General features: G+C 64.6%; 2 protein-coding genes and 3 non-coding genes across 5 annotated transcripts; 1 reads left to right on the top strand and 4 right to left on the bottom strand.

Moving 5' to 3' along the window:
* Positions 1 to 400: 400 nt before the first annotated feature.
* Positions 401 to 7,488, bottom strand: TAF6L (TATA-box binding protein associated factor 6 like). Its single transcript, XM_066174857.1, is given in 11 exon segments — positions 401 to 819; positions 821 to 1,278; positions 1,434 to 1,562; positions 1,851 to 1,983; positions 2,880 to 3,100; positions 3,672 to 3,746; positions 3,834 to 3,928; positions 4,465 to 4,515; positions 5,785 to 5,935; positions 6,701 to 6,787; positions 7,315 to 7,488. Coding segments are annotated over 11 exon segments (1,872 nt in total). The 5' UTR covers positions 7,462 to 7,488; the 3' UTR covers positions 401 to 494.
* Positions 7,453 to 14,910, top strand: LOC136284516 (WD repeat-containing protein 74-like). Its single transcript, XM_066174858.1, has 11 exons — positions 7,453 to 7,695; positions 8,162 to 8,268; positions 8,876 to 8,997; positions 9,291 to 9,354; positions 9,769 to 9,918; positions 11,043 to 11,144; positions 11,863 to 11,963; positions 12,434 to 12,489; positions 12,810 to 12,952; positions 14,532 to 14,588; positions 14,674 to 14,910. The coding sequence occupies exons 1-11, from the start codon at positions 7,635 to 7,637 to the stop codon at positions 14,794 to 14,796; spliced, it is 1,086 nt and encodes a 361-aa protein (XP_066030955.1). The 5' UTR covers positions 7,453 to 7,634; the 3' UTR covers positions 14,797 to 14,910.
* Positions 14,911 to 15,493: 583 nt separating this feature from the next.
* Positions 15,494 to 15,683, bottom strand: LOC136284517 (U2 spliceosomal RNA). Its single transcript, XR_010719224.1, has one exon. It is a non-coding gene; the product is annotated as a U2 spliceosomal RNA (small nuclear RNA).
* A 1,295-nt stretch (positions 15,684 to 16,978) lies between these two features.
* LOC136284518 (small nucleolar RNA SNORD31) lies at positions 16,979 to 17,046 on the bottom strand. Its single transcript, XR_010719225.1, has one exon. It is a non-coding gene; the product is annotated as a small nucleolar RNA SNORD31 (small nucleolar RNA).
* An 804-nt stretch (positions 17,047 to 17,850) lies between these two features.
* On the bottom strand, positions 17,851 to 17,976 carry LOC136284519 (small nucleolar RNA SNORD22). The gene has a single exon (XR_010719226.1). It is a non-coding gene; the product is annotated as a small nucleolar RNA SNORD22 (small nucleolar RNA).
* Positions 17,977 to 19,170: the final 1,194 nt, after the last annotated feature.

Genomic DNA, 19,170 nt, shown 5'->3' on the forward strand with positions numbered 1-19,170 from the left:
TGCCCTTTTATTGACCACTGCACACCATCCACCGCCCACCACACCCACTCACTGACCACCCAGCCCTCTTCACTGACCACTGGACTCCCCTTATTGACCACTCACTGCCCACCAAACCCTCCGCTGACCACTGGACACCCCTTATTGACCACCCCACACCACTCACTGCCCACCAAACCCTCCGCTGACCACTGGACTCCCCTTATTGACCACCCCACACCACTCACTGCCCACCAAACCCTCCGCTGACCACTGGACACCCCTTATTGACCACTCACTGCCCACCAAACCCTCCGCTCACCACTAGACTCCCCTTATTGACCACCCCACACCACTCACTGCCCACCAAACCCTCTGCTGACCACTGGACACCCCTTATTGACCACCCCACACCACTCACTGCCCAGCCCATGCCCTTTTATTGACCACTGCACACCATCCACCGCCCAGGCCAGGCCCTTTGCGGCCCCCCAGGCTCCTGTCCGGCCGCGGGCTCAGAGCGGCAGCAGCAGCGAGTACTGGGCCCGGGGCCAGCGCCGCGGGGCCCGCGCCGTGCGGCCGATCATGGGCAGGCGCTGCGCGTAGCGGGAGCCCAGCGCGGCGGCCGCGGGCTGCGGGAAGCTCGTCTGGAACCTCCTGCCGGGGCAGCGCCGGCCCGTCTGCCGCCCCGCGATCACGAAAGAGAAGCGGGGAGGTCCCCGAGGGGAGAAACGACATTTCTGGAAGACGTCCCGAGCTCCGGGCCGGTGGGCGGAGGGGGTCCGGGGGGCTCCGCGGGCTCGGGGAGGGGGGCCCGGCGCTCGGGGGGCGGCGGGGGCGCGCCGCCGGCGGCTCCTCGTCCCTCGGGCTCACCGTGGCGTTGGTGAGCTGCGGCATTTTGCGGGCCGCGCCCTCGGCCGGCGGCTCCTGGCGGGCGCCCTCGGCCGCCCCCGGGGGGCTCGGCGCCTCGGCGGGGCCGCCGGTGCCGAAGCGGGCGGCCAGGCTGTCCCCGAAGAAGTCGTAGAGCTCGCGGTACATGTCCCGCAGCGACGGCGGCGACGGCGGCGACGACGACGAGGAGGAGGAGGAGGAGGAGGAGGAGGAAGAGGAGGAGGAGGAGGAGGAGGAAGAGGCGGCGGGGCCGCTGCCGCCGCCCCCCCCCGCCGCTAACAAGGGGCGGCCCGAGGCCAGCTCCGGGGGGGGCTCCTGGCCGGGGGGGCTGTGCCGGGGGGACCCCTCGGGACCCCCAAAGCCCGGGGCTTGCTGAGCCTTGGCCTTGAGCAGCCGCTCCACGGCGACCTGGGGACACGGCGGGGTCACGGGGATGTTGGGGGGCGGCGGGACCCCCCCGGGGGGTCACAGGGATGTTGGGGGGCGGCGGGACCCCCCCGGGGGGTCACAGGGATGTTGGGGGGCGGCGGGACCCCCCCCCAGAAATGCCCCCCCGGCCTCACCAGGATGGCGCCGTAGACCTTGTGGCCGTCGGCCTTGACCTGAGCGTTGGACACGGAGTAATCGTCCAGCACGGCCTGCAGGTTGGGCCAGTACGTGGGGAGGTGGGGGTACAGCACCCGCTCCACGGCCTGAAAACGGGGGGACACGGTCTGGGACCCCCCAGGACCACCCAAACCCCCCATGGGACCCCCAAACCTCCCATGGGACCCCCAAACCCCCCATGGAGCCCCCAGACCACCCAAACCCCCCCATGGAACCCCCAAACCCCCCATGGAGCCCCCAGACCACCCAAAGCCCCCATGAAGCCCCCAGACCCGCCCAGGCCCCCCCGTGGGACACCCCCAAACCCCCTTTAGCCGCCCCCGACACCTCTCAGCCCCCCAGCACCCCCCGGGGACCCCCCCGAGCCCCCCGACCTTCCAGCCCAGGGCGTGCAGCCCCACCACGGCGCCGTAGTGCGAGCAGAGCGGCCGAACGGGATCGGCCAGGACCTTCTGCAGCGAGAGCAGGATCTGCTGGTACAGCCCCCGCACCAGCTCGCCGTGGCTCCTGCGGGGAGGGGGCACTGAGACCCCGGGACCCCCCCAGAGCCCCGGGACCCCCCAGAGACCCCCGGGACACCCTCGAGACCCCCGGGACCCCCCAGACCCCCGGGACACCCCCGAGACCCCCGGGACCCCCCAGAGCCCCGGGACACCCCCCAGAGCCCCGGGACACCCCCCAGAGCCCCCGCACCAGCTCGCCGTGGCTCCTGCGGGGAGGGGGCACTGAGACCCCCGGGACTCCCTCCAACCCCCCCAGCCCCACCACGGCCGCCCCCCGCACCCACTAGCAGATGCCTCCCAACCACTGAGGGCCCCCGACCCCCCCAGACCCCACCTAGGACCCCCCAAACATCCCCAGACCCCCCCAGACCCCCATCCTAGATCCCCCCGAGCCCCCCAGACCCCACCTAGGACCCCCCAAACATCCCCAGACCCCCCCAGACCCCCATCCTAGATCCCCCCGACCCCCCCAGACCCCACCTAGGACCCCCCAAACACCCCCAGACCCCCACCCTAGATCCCCCCGACCCCCCCAGACCCCACCTAGGACCCCCCAAACACCCCCAGACCCCCATCCTAGATCCCCCCGACCCCCCCAGACCCCACCTAGGACCCCCCAAACACCCCCAGATCCCCCCAGACCCCCATCCTAGATCCCCCCGACCCCCCCAGACCCCACCTAGGACCCCCCAAACATCCCCAGATTCCCCCAGACCCCCATCCTAGATCCCCCCGACCCCCCCAGACCCCACCTAGGACCCCCCAAACACCCCCAGACCCCCACCCTAGATCCCCCAGACCCCACCTAGGACCTCCCAAACACCCCCAGACCTTTCCCAGGACCCTCCCGACCCCCCCAGCCCCCCAGGGTCCCCCATCCCAGACCCCCCCCGGGCCCACCAGCAGATGCGGCCCAGCAGCAGCGCGGCGTAGTCGCGCAGGGTCCAGTGGTCGTTGAGGGGGTTGATGGAGGCGGCCAGCGGCTCGAGCACGCAGTAGAGCGCCGAGCCCACCAGGCTGCCCGCGTAGGAGCCCAGGCACAGGAAGGGGTTCTGCAGCAGGCTCCGCGCCACCTGCAGCAGCCGGCTCAGCTGCTCCAGGTCGTGGCTCACCGACTTCACCTGCGCGGGGGGCGCGCCGGCGGGCGGTCAGCGGGCTCGGGGGGGGTCTGGGGGGTCCTGGGAGGGGTCGGGAGTGTCTGGGGGGTCCTGGTAGGGGTCTGGGTGGGTCTGGGGGATCCTGGGGAGAGGTCAGGGGGGTCTGGGAGGGGTCTGGGGGGGTCTGGGGGCTCCTAGGAGGGGTCTGGGGGATCCTGGGGAGGGGTCTGGGGCGTCTGGGGGGTCCTAGGAGGGGTCTGGGGGGTCCTGGGAGGGGTCTGGGGGATCTGGGGGAGTCAGGGAGGGATCAGGGAGGTCCTGGGAGGGGTCGGGAGTGTCTGGGGGGTCCTGGGAGGGGTCTGGGGGTTTCAGGAGGTGGTTCTGAAAGTGCCGAGCGGTCTGGGGGGGTCAAAAACTCCTCAAACCCCCCCAGGACCCCCCAAACCGACCCCAAACCCCCCCAGGACTCCCCAAACTCACCCCAAACCCTCCAAGAGTGACCCCAGGACCTCCCAAACTCACCCCAAACTCACCCCAGGACCCCCCAAACTCACCCCAAACTCACCCCAAACCCCCCAGGACCCCCCCAACTCACCCCACTGACCACGTAGACGAAGTAGGGCAGCAGCGCCGCGATCTTGGGGTTGCTCTGGAGATCCTGCAGCGCCACCTGGGGGGGCAGGGGGGGCGCAGGGGGGTCAGGGGTCGGGGGTCAGGGGTCAGGGCAGCAGCCCCCCCCCCCCCCCCAAAAACCCACCTTCATCAGGTGGGGGTCATCGCCCAGCACGGCCCGGGTGACGTGCTGGTAATACTTGAGCAGGTCGTCGGTGAGCGAGGACACGGCGCTGGGCACTGCGGGGGGACCCCAAATGACCAACCCCGCCCCCGGGGGGGCCGGGGGGGCCGGGCAGGGGGGGACCCCCCAAAAAACCCCCGGGGGGGGGGGCTGGGGGGTCTTGGGGGGTTTTTGGGGGTCCCTGGAGGTGTTGGGGGGTCCCGAGGGTGTCTGGGGAGGGGTCCCGGGGGATTCCTGAGGGTCCCGGGGCCTTTGGGGGGGTCCCCAGGGTGTTCTTGGGGGTCCCGGGGGACTTGGGGGGGTCCCCAGGGGGTTTGGGGGGTCCCAGGGTTTTTTGGGGGGTTCCGGGGGGTTTGGGGGGTCCCGGGGGGTCCCCAGGGGGTTTGGGGGGTCCTGGGGTGGTCCCGGGGGGGTTGGGGGGGTCTTAGGGGGTTTTGGAGGGTCCCAGGGGGTTTTGGAGGGTCCCAGGGGGTTTTTTGGGGGTCCCGGGGGGTTTTGGGGGGTCCCGGGGGTTTTTTGGGGGTCCCGGGGGGTTTTGGGGGGTCCCGGGGGGTTTTGGGGGGTCCCGGGGTTTCCGGGGCTCGTTCCCGACCTGCTCCCTGCGGCTCCAGGTTCCCTTTGCCATCCAGGTAGGAGACGTGAACTGTGGGACAGAGAGGCTGAGACCCCGCCCCACCTGGGGGGTCCCGGGGGAATCTGGGGGTCCCAGGATGGACTTTTGGGGTCCCAGTTGTTATTTTGGGGCTCCCAGGTGTGTTTTTGTCCCCCCCAGGTGTATTTTTGTCCCCCAGGTGTGTCTTTGTCCCCCCCAGGTGTGTTTCTGTCCCCCCCAGGTGTGTCTTTGTCCCCCCCAGGTGTGTTCTGGCCCCCCCAGGTGTGTCTTTGTCCCCACCAGGTGTGTTCCGCCCCCCCAGGTGTGTTCCGGCCCCCCCAGGTGTGGTTTTTGTCCCCCCCAGGTGTGTTCCGGCCCCCCCAGGTGTGTCTTTGTCCCCCCCAGGTGTGTCTTTGTCCCCCCCAGGTGTGTTCCGCCCCCCCAGATGTGTTCCGGCTCCCCCAGGTGTGTTCCGGCCCCTCCAGGTGTGTCTTTGTCCCCCCCAGGTGTGGTTTTGTCCCCCCCAGGTGTGTCTTTGTCCCCCCCAGGTGTGGTTTTGTCCCCCCCAGGTGTGTCTTTGTCCCCCCCAGGTGTGTCTTTGTCCCCCCCAGGTGTATTTTTGTCCCCCAGGTGTGTTTTTTGTCCCCCCCAGGTGTGTCTTTGTCCCCCCCAGGTGTGTTCTGGCCCCCCCAGGTGTGTTTTTGTCCCCCCCAGGTGTGTTCGGCCCCCCCAGGTGTGTCTTTGTCCCCCCCAGGTGTGTCTTTGTCCCCCCCAGGTGTGTTCCGCCCCCCCAGATGTGTTCCGGCTCCCCCAGGTGTGTTCCGGCCCCTCCAGGTGTGTCTTTGTCCCCCCCAGGTGTGGTTTTGTCCCCCCCAGGTGTGTCTTTGTCCCCCCCAGGTGTGGTTTTGTCCCCCCCAGGTGTGTCTTTGTCCCCCCCAGGTGTATTTTTGTCCCCCAGGTGTGTTTTTTGTCCCCCCCAGGTGTGTCTTTGTCCCCCCCAGGTGTGTTCTGGCCCCCCCAGGTGTGTTTTTGTCCCCCCCAGGTGTGTTCGGCCCCCCCAGGTGTGTTTTTGTCCCCCCCAGGTGTGTTCGGCCCCCCCAGGTGTGTCTTTGTCCCCCCCAGGTGTGTCTTTGTCCCCCCCAGGTGTGTCTTTGTCCCCCCCAGGTGTATTTCCCCCCCCCAGGTGTGTTCCGGCCCCCCCAGGTGTGTCTTTGTCCCCTCCAGGTGTGTCTTTGTCCCCCCCAGGTGTGTCTTTGTCCCCCCCAGGTGTATTTCCCCCCCCCAGGTGTGTTCGGCCCCCCCAGGTGTGTTCGGCCCCACCTCTGACGGCGGTCTCGGCGCAGCCCTTGGGGATGTTGGTGGCCAGCGCCAGCTCCACCAGGTTCACCTCGCGGTCCTCGGGGAAGAACAGATCCCCGTCGCGGAGGGGCCGGAGGGGCAGCGAGTCCTGCGAGCCGCAGCCGCACACCGCCTGGGGCGCGGGGACAGTGGGGACAGTGGGGACAGTGGGGACAGTGGGGACAGTGGGGACACTCGGGGGACACTGGGGACACTCGGGGGACACTCGGGGACATTTGGGGACCCCCCCAGAGTGGCACCTCCCCCGGGGCCCCCCGGGGATTTGGGGACACCGAGGGGCTGCAGGGATCGGGCCCAGCCCCAGCGCTCCCAGTGCCACCAAAGTGTCCCCAGGTGTCCCCAGGGTGTCCCCAGATGTCCCCACATTGTCCCCAGGTGTCCCCAGGGTGTCCCCAGGTGTCCCCAGGTGTCCCCAGGTGTCCCCAGGGTGTCCCCAGGTGTCCCCAGGGTGTCCCCAGGTGTGTCCCAGGTGTCCCCAGGTGTCCCCAGGTGTCCCCCAGGGTGTCCCCAGAGTGTCCCAGGGTGTCCCCAGGGTGTCCCCCAGGTGTCCCCAGGTGTCCCCCAGGTGTCCCCCAGGTGTCCCCAGGTGTCCCAGGTGTCCCAGGTGTCCCCAGGTGTCCCCAGGTGTCCCCAGGGTGTCCCCAGGTGTCCCAGGTGTCCCAGGTGTCCCCAGGTGTCCCCAGGTGTCCCCCAGGGTGTCCCCAGGTGTCCCCAGGTGTCCCCAGGGTGTCCCCAGGTGTCCCAGGTGTCCCAGGTGTCCCCAGGTGTCCCCAGGTGTCCCAGGGTGTCCCCAGGGTGTCCCCCAGGTGTTCCCAGGTGTCCCCCAGGTGTCCCCCAGGTGTCCCCAGTGTCCCCAGGTGTCCCCAGGTGTCCCCACCTCGACGTTGCTCCAGCGCAGGGCTCGGTTGAAATCCTCCACGGTGAGACGGCGCCGCCGGGTGTGCTTGAGAAACTGGGAACTGTTCTGGGGAAAACCGGGAAGAAACCGGGGAAAATGGGAAAAATGGGAAAATAAACGGGAAGAGTTGGAAAATAAATGGGGAAAATGGGGAAAAAAATGGGGAAATGGGGAAAACAAATGGGAAAAATGGGGAAAATAAATGGGGAAAATGGGAGGAATGGGAGTCGGAACGGGGCGGGGAAAGGGGAAATGGGGATGGGAAAAGGGGAAAGAGAATAACGGGAATGGGGACGGGAAAAAGGGAATGGGAGAAATGGGAGCAGGGAAAGAGGAACGGAGACGGAAACATTGGGAATGGGGAAAACGGGGACGGGAATAGGAAGAGAAATGGGAGCGGGGGCGGGAATTGGGATGGAATCGGGAAAGGGAGAAAGAACGGGACCGGGATCGGGAACGGCACCGGGAGTGAGAGCGGGATCGGTTCGGGATCAGCACCAGGGAACCGGGACCGGGACCCCCGTGACCCCCGGTGACCCCGGTGACCCCCGGTGACCCCCGGTGACCCCCGGTCCCCCCGGTACCCCCGGTACCTGCGTGGCCTCCCGCAGCCGGTAGCACACGTCCTCGGCCAGCAGCGCCGCCACCTCCTCGCTGAGCTCCACGCCGGCGCTCTCGGCCATCAGCCGCACCGAGTCCCGCGGCAGCTCCACGAAGCGCCGCTCCTCCCGCTCCGCCATGGCCGCGGAGGGAGGGAGGGACACGCCCACGAGAGGCGGGGTTATGCAAATCACCGCGCCCGCGCGGGGGGGATGCCGGGAAGCGGCCGGAACTGTTCTGCCCGGAACGGTCGCGCCGCGCTCGCGGTTTCCGCGCCGGAACGCTCGGCAGGGCCGGACCCGGACGGAGCAAGATGGCGGCGCCCAGGCGGGTGTATCACGTGTGGGTGGGGGCCGAGACCGGAGCCCTCAAAGGTTTGGGGGGCTCGGGGGGGGGTCCCGGGGGGCTCGGGGGGGTCTCCGGGCTGGGGCTGAGGGTTCGGGAGGGCGCTCCAGGGGGATCCGGGGGGGTTCCGAGGGAGTTCCGGGGGCCCGGGGGGGGCCCGGGGAGGTCTGGGGGGGCCCTGGGGGGTTTGGGGGGGGCTTTGAGGGGTTTGGGGGGGCCCTGGGGGGTTTGGGGGGGGCTTTGAGGGGTTTGGGGGGGCCCTGGGGGGTTGGGGGGGGCTTTGAGGGGTTTGGGGGGGCCCTGGGGGGTTGGGGGGGGCTTTGAGGGTCGCGGGGGGGTTCCCGGGAGGTTTTAGGGGGGTCCCGGGTGGGCTCCTGAGGTCCCAGGAAAGACCCTTTGTGGGTTTTTTTTGGGGGGGGTCCTGGAGGTGTTTTGGGGGGGTCCTGCAGTCCCCAGACCCCGCCCCCCCCCCCAATCCCCTCCTGCCCCCCCCAGGGGTGAACCTGCAGCGCAAAGAGGCCGCGAACCTGGTGGGGGGGTCGGGGCTGAGCCGGGCCCGGGGGGTCTCGGCCCTGGCCTGGGCGGACCCCGCGCAGACAGAGGTCAGCGGGGGGGTCTGGGGGGTCCGGGGGGGGGTCTGGGGGGGGTCTGGGGGGGTCCTGGGGGGTCCTGGGGGGTCGGGGGGGTCCTGGAGGGTCCTGGGGGGTCCCGGGGGGGTCCTGGAGGGTCCTGGTTGGTTTGGGGTGTCCGGGGGGTTCTGTGGGGGCTTTGGGGGGTCCTGGGGGGTTCTGGGGGGGTCTGGGGGGTCGGGGGGGGTCTGGGGGGTCCTGGGGGGTCGGGGGGGGTCTGGGGGGTCCTGGGGGGAGGTTTAGGGGTGGTTCGGTGGGTTCTGGGGGGTCCCGGGGAGGGTTTGGGGGGTCTGGGGTGGGTTTGGGGGGATCCTGGGGTGGTCCTGGGGGGTCCTGGGGGGTCTGGGGGGTTTGGGGGGTCCTGGGGGTCGGGGGGGGGGGGTCTGGGGGGTCTGGGGGGTCCTGGGGGGGTCGGGGGGGCGTTTGGGGTGATCCTGGGGTGGTCCTGGGGGGTCCCGGGGGGGTCCTGGAGGGTCCTGGTTGGTTTGGGGTGTCCGGGGGGTTCTGTGGGGGCTTTGGGGGGTTCGGGGGGTCCCGGGGGTGTCCAGCCCCCCCCACCCCCTGCCTGCCCCTCCCCCAGCTCCTGGTGGGCTCCCTGGATCGCTCCCTGAGCGTTTTCAGCCCCGAGAAGGGGAAATTCACGGCGGCGCGGCTCTGCCCGGGGGGGGACGGCGCCTTCTGCGGCCTCGGGGTGCTGGGCAGGTACGGGGGGTCCCGGGGGGGCGGGGGGGGCTCGGGGGGCTTTTTGGGGGGAGGTTTGGGGGTCCCGGGGGGGTCTGGGGGTCTTTGGGGGTCCCCGAGGGGGTTTGGGGGGGTCCCAGGGGGGTCTGGGATGGATTGGGGAGGAGTTTTGGGGGTTCTGGGGGTCCTGGGGGGTCTGGGGGTGTCCAAGGATTCTTGGAAAGGTTGTGGGGGGTGGGGGGGGGGGTCTGGGGGGGATTGAGCCCCCCCCAAAATCCCCCCAAAATCCCCCCAAATCCCCCCATCCCCCCCAGCTCGGTGGTCACTGCGGTGGAGTCGGGGCTGGTTCGGGTCTGGGGGGAAGATGAGGCCCAGGAGGTGAGTGGGGGGCTTTGGGGGAGGGGGCCGGGGGCTCTGGGGGGGATTTGGGGTCACCCAGGGACCCCTCCCCAATTCCAGCCCTTTTGGGGTGAATCTGGGGGGATTTGGGGATATTTGGGGTGACTGGGGGGGGGGGGTCCATCCGGGTTTGGGGGGTTTGGGGTGGATTTGGGGGGTTTGGGGAGGTTTGGGGGTCTATGGGGGGGTTGGGGGGGTTTTGGGGTTCCCCGGGGGTTTGGGGTGACCCCTCCCCAATTCCAGCCCCTTTTGGGACTCACGGGTGGGGTCAGAGCGGGGATTTTGGGGTTTTTTTTTGGGGCAGTTTCGAGGAGGGTTTGGGGTGGATTTAGGGGGGGATTCGGGGGGTTCGGGGGTCCCCGGGGCTTTGGGGTGACCCCTGCCCGTCCCCAGCCCCTCCAGGAGCTCCGGGCGGGCCCGGGGCTGTGCCGGATGCGTCAGGACCCCGCGAGGCCTCACCTGGTGGGGACGGGCGGCAAGGAGAACGGGCTGAAGGTGTGGGACCTGCAGCGGCCCCAGGAGCCCCTGTTCAGGGCCAAGAACGTGAGTGGGACCCCCAAACACCAAAAAACACCCCAAAACACCCCAAAACACCCAAAAAACCCCCAAAACACCCCAAAACACCCCAAAACACCCCAAAACCCCCCCAAAACACCCCCAAACACCCCCAAAACACCGAAAAACACCCCAAAATAACCCTGGAATATCCCAAACCCCCTGTTCAGGGCCAAGAACGGGAGTGGGACCCCCAAACACCAAAAAACACCCCAAAACACCCCAAAAACACCCCAAAAACCCCCCAAATACCCCCCAAAACACCCCAAAACACCCAAAAACACCCAAAAGCCCCCCCAAAACACCCCCTAAACACCGAAAAACACTGAAAAACACCCCCAAACACCCCAAAACCCCCCCAAAACACCAAAAAAACCCCAAAATAACCCTGGAATATCCCAAACTCCCTGTTCAGGGCCAAGAACGGGAGTGGGACCCCCAAACACCAAAAAACACCCCAAAACACCCAAAAACACCCAAAAACCCCCCAAAAACCCCCCAAAACACCGAAAAACACCCAAAACCCCCCAAAACACCCCAAAACACCCCAAAACACCCCAAAACACCCCAAAACACCGAAAAACACCCAAAACACCCCAAAACCCCCCAAAACACCCCAAAACACCCCAAAACACCGAAAAACACCCAAAACACCCCAAAACACCCCAAAACACCCCAAAAACACTGAAAAACACCCCAAAACACCAAAAAAAACCCCAAAATAACCCTGGAATATCCCAAACTCCCTGTTCAGGGCCAAGAACGGGAGTGGGACCCCCAAACACCAAAAAACACCCCAAAACACCCAAAAACACCCAAAAACCCCCCAAAAACCCCCCAAAACACCCCCAAACACCCCCAAAAAATCCCAAAACCCCACAAAACACCCCCAAAATAATTCTGGAATATCCCAAATCCCCTGTTCAGGGCCAAGAACGGGAGTGGGACCCCGAAAACTTCCTTGGGGGTCCCAAAACGTCCCCAAAGGTCCCAAAAGTCCCCAAAGGTCCCAAAACGTCCCCGAAGGTCCCAAAACGTCCCAAAGGTCCCAAAACGTCCCCGAAGGTCCCAAAGGTCCCCAGGTGTTTCTAAAGGTCCCCGCACGTCCCCAGGTGAGGAACGACTGGCTGGATCTGCGCGTCCCCGTCTGGGATCGGGACCTGCAATTCCTGCCGGGATCCCAGCGGGTGGTCACCTGCACGGGGCACGGCCAGGTGGGCTCACCTGGGGGGGTCACCTGGGGTCATCGGGGTCACCTGGGGTCACCTGCACGGGGCACGGCCAGGTGGGCTCACCTGGGGGGGTCACCTGGGGTCATTGGGGTCACCTGGGGTCACCTGCACGGGGCACGGCCAGGTGGGCTCACCTGGGGGAGGGTCACCTGGGGTCATCGGGGTCACCTGGGGTCACCTGCACGGGGCACGGCCAGGTGGGCTCACCTGGGGGGGTCACCTGGGGTCATCGGGGTCACCTGGGGTCACCTGCACGGGGCACGGCCAGGTGGGCTCACCTGGGGGGGGTCACCTGGGGTCATTGGGGTCACCTGGGGTCACCTGCACGGGGCACGGCCAGGTGGGCTCACCTGGGGGGGGTCACCTGGGGTCACCTGCACGGGGCACGGCCAGGTGGGCTCACCTGGGGGGGGGGTCACCTGGGGTCATCGGGGTCACCTGGGGTCACCTGGGGGTCACGGGGGTCATCGGGGTCACCTGGGGTCACCTGCACGGGGCACGGCCAGGTGGGCTCACCTGGGGGGGGGGTCACCTGGGGTCATCGGGGTCACCTGGGGGGGGTCACCTGCAGCTCCCAGCCCCAGGTGACCACACTGGGGACCCTTGAGGGGCTGTTGGACGGGGATGGGGTGGCTCTGCCGTCCCCCTCACCTGTCCCACCTGTCCTCACCTGTGCCCTCCCCTTATCTCACCTGTCCAGGTGCGTCTCTACGACCCGGCCACGCCCCAGCGCCGCCCTGTGCTCGATGTCACCTTCGGGGAGGCGCCGCTGACAGCGCTGGCGCTGCCCCCCGGGGACACGTCAGTGCTGGGGGGTCTGGGGGGGTCTCGGGGGGGTCTGGGGGGCATTTATGGGGCTGGGGGGGGGGGTTTGGGGGGTCCTGGAGGGATTTTTGGGGGTCCTGGGGGGATTTTGGAGGGTTCTGGAGGGATTTTTGGGGGGCCTGGGGAGGTTTGGGGGGCCCTGGGAGGGGTTTGGGGGGTCCTGGGGGGGTTTGGGGGGTCCTGGGAGGGGTTTGGGGGGCCCTGGGAGGGGTTTGGGGGGTCCTGGGAGGGGTTTGGGGGGCCCTGGGAGGGGTTTGGGGGGGTCCTGAGGGGGTTTGGGGGGTCCTGGGAGGCTCTGAGAAGCTTTGGGGGGAGGGTTTTGGGGTCCCCAGGGTGGGTTTTGGGGGTTCTGGGGGGATTTTGGGGGATCCTGGGGGGTTTTGGGGTCCCCAGGGGGATTTGGGGCGCCCTGGGGGGTTTCTCACCGACCCCCCCCCGTCCCCCAGCTCGGTGGTCGTGGGCAGCGCCCGGGGGGACGTGGCCGTGATCGACCTGCGCAAAGGTGAGGGGGGGGGCGTCGGGGGGGGGCAGGGGATTTTGGGGGGGCCTGGGGGGGTCCAGGGGATTTGGGGGGGTCTGGGGGAGGGTCTAGGGGATTTGGGGGGGTCTGGGGGAGGGTCTAGGGGATTTGGGGGGGTCTGGGGGGGTCCTGACAGGGTCCTGGGGGAGTTGAGGGGGTCCTGGGGGGTTTTGGGGGTCCCGGGGGGGTTTTGGGGGGTCCTGGGGGGTTTTGGGCCTTGGGGATGGTTTGGTGGTTCCTGGGAGTTGTTTTGGGGGGGTCCCGGGGGTCTCTGCGCCCCCCTGACCCCCCCGTGCCCCCAGGGCGGGTGCTGAGGGTCCTGAAGGGGTTCTCGGGGGGGGTCCGGGGGCTGCAGTGTCACCCCCGCCTGCCCCTCGTCGCCTCCGTCGGCCTCGACCGGTTCCTGCGGCTGCACCGCCTGCACGACGGGGGGCTGCGGGACAAGGTGGGACCCCCAAACCGCCCCCAAAACCCTCTGCGACCCCCAAACCGCCCCCAAACCAACCCCAAACCCTCTGCGACCCCCAAACCGCCCCCAAAACCCTCTGGGACCCCCAAACCGCCCCCAAAACAACCCCAAACCCTCTGGGACCCCCAAACCGCCCCCAAAACAACCCTAAACCCTCTGGGACCCCCAAACCGCCCCCAAAACAACCCCAAACCCTCTGCGACCCCCAAACCGCCCCCAAAACAACCCCAAACCCTCTGCGACCCCCAAACCGCCCCCAAAACCCTCTGGGACCCCCAAACCGCCCCCAAAACAACCCTAAACCCTCTGGGACCCCCAAACCGCCCCCAAAACAACCCCAAACCCTCTGGGACCCCCAAACCGCCCCCAAAACAACCCTAAACCCTCTGGGACCCCCAAACCGCCCCCAAAACAACCCCAAACCCTCTGCGACCCCCAAACCGCCCCCAAAACAACCCCAAACCCTCTGCGACCCCCAAACCGCCCCCAAAACCCTCTGGGACCCCCAAACCGCCCCCAAAACAACCCTAAACCCTCTGGGACCCCCCAAACCGCCCCCAAAACAACCCCAAACCCTCTGGGACCCCCAAACCGCCCCCAAAACAACCCTAAACCCTCTGGGACCCCCAAACCGCCCCCAAAACAACCCCAAACCCTCTGCGACCCCCAAACCGCCCCCAAAACAACCCCAAACCCTCTGCGACCCCCAAACCGCCCCCAAAACCCTCTGGGACCCCCAAACCGCCCCCAAAACAACCCTAAACCCTCTGGGACCCCCAAACCGCCCCCCAAAACAACCCCAAACCCTCTGGGACCCCCAAACCGCCCCCAAAACAACCCTAAACCCTCTGGGACCCCCAAACCGCCCCCAAAACCCTCTGCGACCCCCAAACCGCCCCCAAAACAACCCCAAACCCTCTGGGACCCCCAAACTGCCCCCAAAACAACCCCAAATCCTCTGGGACCCCCAAACCGCCCCCAAAACAACCCCAAACCCTCTGCGACCCCCAAACCGCCCCCAAAACAACCCCAAATTCTCTGCGACCCCCAAACCGCCCCCAAAACAACCCTGGGACCTCCTGGGACCCTGAAACGACCCCCAAGCCACCCCCAAACCTGTGGGGACCCCTTAAACCCACCTAAAACCTGCTGGGAGCCCCCAAATCGCCCCAAAACCACCTGGGACCCCCCAAATCCCCCCCTCCCCCCAAAAAAAAAGCCTAAAGCTCCACGGTTCCCCCCAAACCCCCGTCAGGACCCCCCCCAAACTCCTGAGATTGATCCCAAAAACCCCAAAATATCCCAAAAAACCCTCTGAGCCCCCCCAAACCGCCCCAAATCCCCGTCAGGACCCCCCAAACTCCTGAAATGATCCCGAAAAACCCCAAAATATCCCAAAAAACCCTCTGAGCCCCCCCAAACCGCCCCAAATCCCCATCAGGACCCCCCAAACACCTGAAATGATCCCAAAAAACCCAAAATATCCTAAAAAACCCTCTGGGACCCCCCAAACTCCCAAAATCGATCCCAAAAACCCCCCAAATCCCCCCCCCAGGTGTACCTGAAGTCCCGCCTCACCTGCCTCCTGCTGAACACAAACCTGGACTGGGAGGTGAGACCCCCAAGGCTGGGTGGGATTTGGGGGGGGCTGGGGGCGCCCCCCACCCTTTAACCCCCGATTTCTGCCCCGCCCCCAGGCCCGGGAGGAGCCCCCTCCCCAAAAAGACGCGAAGGATGAGGAGGGGGACGAGCTCTGGGACGCTCTGGAGTCGGTGCCCACCCCCAGGAGGGGCAGGAAGAGGAAAAACTCGGGGGTTTGAGGGGCCTGGGACCCCCGAATCCTCCCCACGCCCCGGCCTCTGTGTGGAACGTCCCAGCTGGGAGCAATAAACGGAATTTTGGGGGTTTTTTTTGGAGAAAATAAAGGATTTTTTACGGGAATTTTGTGGGGGGTTTATGGGGATTGTTTTGGGGGGATTTCGTGGGGATTTCGTGGGAATTCAGTTGGAATTTCATGGGAGCTTTGGTGGGCGTTGATGGAAAATCAGTGGGAGCTTCAGGGGGAGTTTTGTTGGGAATTTTATTGGGGGACTCAGTGGAATTTGGTGAGGGTTTAACGGTATTTTACGGGAACTTAACGTGAAATTTAAATTTGGAACTTCACGGGAATTTTATTGGGGAATTCAGTGAGAGTTTCCCGGTACTTGGCGGGAATTTTACGGGATCTCAACAGGAATTTAAATTTCAATTTAAGGGGAATTTTCTTGGGGAATTCAATGGAATTTGGTGAGAGTTTCCCGGTACTTTGCGGGAATTTTACAGGAACTTAACTGGAATTTAAATTTGAAATTTCACGGGAATTTTATTGGGGACTCAATGGAATTTGGTGAGAGTTTCCCGGTACTTGGCGGGAATTCCCCGGAACCTCATCGGGAATTTAAATCCCAATTTCCGGGGAATTTTATGGGATTTTCCGATGGTTTTAAATCTGTTTTTCACCAGTGAAAGGTCCCCCGGCGGGGGTGCACCGTTCCCGGAGGCACTGCAATACCGGACGATGCGCGGAGCGGAGGGAGCAAGCTCCGGGTCCAACTCCCGAGCCCAAAAATCCGTTTAATATGAAGTCCTCTCATCGAGGACGTATCAGATATTAAACTGATAAGAACAGATACTACACTTGATCTTAGCCAAAAGGCCGAGAAGCGATGCCGACTGTCGCGACAGGCCCCGATGGCGGCCGTGGGTGTGTCCTATCGCGGTCACGGCCACCCCCGCGCCGCCGTTTTTACCCTCCCCGTCCCTTCCCGAGCTCTTCCCGAATCTCCCCCCGCGCCTCCCGCTCCCCTCCCCACCGCTCCGACCCCCAAAATCCCGAAAATCGCCCCAAAATTGCGCTCCCAGCATGCCGTGCGGCAGATTTGCATATCCCGCCTTTTCATCTGCATAACCCCGCCCCTCGCGCTGCGTTCCCCTGATGCCGCCCGCTGCCAAAAGGCCCCGCCCCTCAGTCTTGTCCTCCCGATCTGATTGGATGGCCGAGCAGTCTGATTTGCATTCGCCACACCCCTCAAAAAACCACGATGACGCACTAATTAGCATAACCACGCCCATGGAATGAGCTCATCACGCAGTTTGGTCAGTGCAACAGGTGCTCATTTGCATAAACATCCACGTCATTTGCATACCAACAGCCCCGCCCCAGAGCAGCCCCCAGGGCGATGCTGCGGGCTCGGGGGGAATTTGGGGGGACAGGAGGGAGCGGGAAAGTTCCCAAAATCCTTCACGGTGCCCAAAACAACCAGAATTCCAGAATTGGGAATAAAACCGGGATTTAATTCAGGAATTCGGGACTCCGGGGCTGAGTTCTGTTCAGGTGTGACGCCGCGATCCCCGGCCCTGGGGTTCCTCCCGCCCTCCCCAAAGAAAAACAAATCCCGGGTTTTTTAATGAAAAGAACGATTTTTATTTGTTTTGATGAAGGACAGCGAAGATCCGCGAGCTGGAGAAAAAATTCAGAGTGTCGTGGAAGTCCTGTGAGAACCAGAGAGCCCCAAAGTCAGCCCTGGAATTGGCTTTGCCTTAAAAATCGGGCTGAAACCCCCGAAATCAGCCCGAAAATCAGCCCCTGATCTCATGGAAATCTCCTTTCCAAAATCAGTCCAAAAATAAATGAAAACCGCCCCCAAAACCCCCAAATCAGCCCAAAATTCAACCCAAAAATCAGCCCCTGATCTCATGGAAATCTCCTTTCCAAAATCAATCCAAAAATAAATGAAAACCGCCCCCAAAACGCCCAAAATCGGCCCAAAAATCACCCCCTGACCACATGGATATCGCCTCCCAAAATCATTCCAAAAACCCCCAAAATAAATGAAAATTGCCTCCAAAACCCCCCAAAATCAGCCCAAAAATCACATTTGTGGCACTTCCAAAGCCTCGAATCCCTCCCTGGAGCCCCCAAATCCCCTCCAGGACCCCCCAAATTCCCCCCTGGAGCCCCCCAACGCCTCAGGAGGAACCACTCAGTCACGGGGCTCAGTCTGGGGCGGTATCGCCTCATCCTCGGCAAGGGGAGACCCCAAAACCCCCCAAAAAAAACCCCCAAATCCCCCCAAACTCACCTGAGCCCCGCCCTGGGCACCTGCAGCACCTGTGGGACAGCAAAGGGGGGGTCAGGATGGTCCCCGCCACCCCCAGGAGCCTTTCCGGGGACCTCCACCCCAATTTTTCAGGTGTTCGGGTGTTTTCAGGGGGATCAAAGTGAGCTAGTGACATCATCACCAAAATTGGGGGGGTGTGATGTCATCGGCGAGGCCACGCCCCCTCATTTACATACCTGGCTCCGCGCGTTCCAGGCCTGGAGTCACCTGAAGCACGAAGGGGGAGGGGGTTAAAGGGGATTTTGGGGGGATTTGGGGACCCCGAAATGGGTCGGAGCCTCCCCGGGTCAGGCCTTGAGTTCTCCACAGCAGCTTCGGCCGAACGAGATTCGTGTGGTCATCACCCCGGGGGGGCCCAAACGCCCCAAAAATTACCCCAAAACCCCCCAAAATTACCCCAAAACCCCCCCAAAATTATCCCAAAATTACCCCCAAACCACCCCAAAACCGCCCCTGGGTGATCGATTTCCCCATTTAAAACCCTCGGGGGGAAATGAGAACTTACCTTGAGTCTTTCCCAAAACGACTGCGGCCCCCAAATTCCAGGGTTGGATTCCTGACCCCTCCCGAATTCCCCCGTGGGGGGGGATCAGCCCATTAGGGACCCCCGGGGGGCAGAACCGGATGGAATCCTGGGATGGAATTAGAGGAGGGATCGAGGTTTGCCTCAGACACCCCAAAATCCGACCAAAAGCCCCCAAAAGCCCCTCCAGGCCCCCTCAGACCGTCCCCTCTGGGACATCCCGTCCTCTTCTCCCCCCGGGGGCTCCAGGGGGTTCCACCTTTGCAGGTCCTGGGCCCCACGGGGGGGTCAGACAGGTGAGGGTTTCCTCATGGGGGGCCTGGGATCCCCAAAAACAACCCCGGGACCCCCAAAAACCACCCTGGGACCCCCAAAAACCACCCTGGGATCACCAAAAACAACCCAGGGACCTCCAAAAACCACCCTGGGATCACCAAAAACAACCCCGGGACCCCCAAAAACCACCCTGGGATCACCAAAAACAACCCCGGGACCCCCAAAAACCACCCTGGGACCCTCAAAAACCACCCCGGGACCCCCAAACTATACCCAGAGACCCCCAAACTACACCACGGGACGCCAAATCTGACCAAAGGATCCCACAAAACACCCCAGGAACCCTCAAATCCCATCCAAGGGACCCCTAATCCCACTCAAGGACCCCCAAACTCACCAGGCCCATCGGGGATTCCCATCTCCGGTGGCTGTGGAGGAAATTGGGGGCTCAGGGGGGGTTCGGACCCCTGGCAGGGGGGTGCAGCCCCCTCCCCAAATCCGATCAGGGCTTTGGTAACTCGGAGCTGCCATCGGACGTGTCCTCCAGCCCGGGGGTTCATCCTTTCGGACCGTGGGGGGGATTTTCGGGGGGTTTTTGGGGGGTTCTGACCTGAGCTTGGGTCACTGCGGTCACTTCATGGCGTTCTAAAAGTCACCCCGGGGTGAGGCTTCTCCACGCTGGGAATATAAAACGAACGTGTAAATGTGATTTAATTGTGATGAACTAATTACCGGTGGGGCCTAAAGAAGCTGCTCTCAGCCGTCACGCGGCATCAGGGAGCCTCAGGCATATGCTTGTCGTTTATCGTCACTCGTCACCGAACAGCCAAAAGTGTGGGGAGGGGGCTCCGAAATCTGAGCCTCTCCTTAGGTGGAGAATTCGAGGAGGAATTCCCGGATTTTCGGCAAAAAAAAGAAAGGGACTTACCTGGGGAGGGGCCAGGGGGAACCCGCGGATGAGGTTTGCGTGCCTTGAAAACAAGAAAAAAAAGTTAAAATGGCAAAATATGAACAAAACAGCCACTTTTAATAACACATTTCAATTTTAGGAGGGTTTTACACCCCAGTTAGGGGCTCTAGTGTGGACTTAAACCTCCCCACGTGGCTGAAGGCCCCGAAAAGTTTTAAACCTCCCCACGCGGGGCTGATCCCGCCCCGGAGGGTCTTTAATCCTCCTCAGGGATCCGGGCTCCCCTCTCGGGTCAGCGCTACTCAGAAAAACAACGGCGTGAACC

This window comes from Chamaea fasciata, unplaced genomic scaffold, assembly GCF_029207755.1.
Source record: "Chamaea fasciata isolate MVZ Bird 193981 ecotype frontalis unplaced genomic scaffold, bChaFas1.0.hap1 SCAF_1035, whole genome shotgun sequence".
NCBI lineage: Eukaryota > Metazoa > Chordata > Aves > Passeriformes > Sylviidae > Chamaea > Chamaea fasciata.

Coding starts and splice junctions, on each gene's coding strand:
- LOC136284516 (XM_066174858.1), top strand. CDS start 7,635: ATGGCGGCGCCCAGGCGGGTGTATCACGTGTGGGTGGGGGCCGAGACC. Junction 8,269..8,875: donor CGGACCCCGCGCAGACAGAG/GTCAGCGGGGGG, acceptor CCCCTCCCCCAG/CTCCTGGTGGGCTCCCTGGA. Junction 8,998..9,290: donor GGCCTCGGGGTGCTGGGCAG/GTACGGGGGGTC, acceptor CATCCCCCCCAG/CTCGGTGGTCACTGCGGTGG.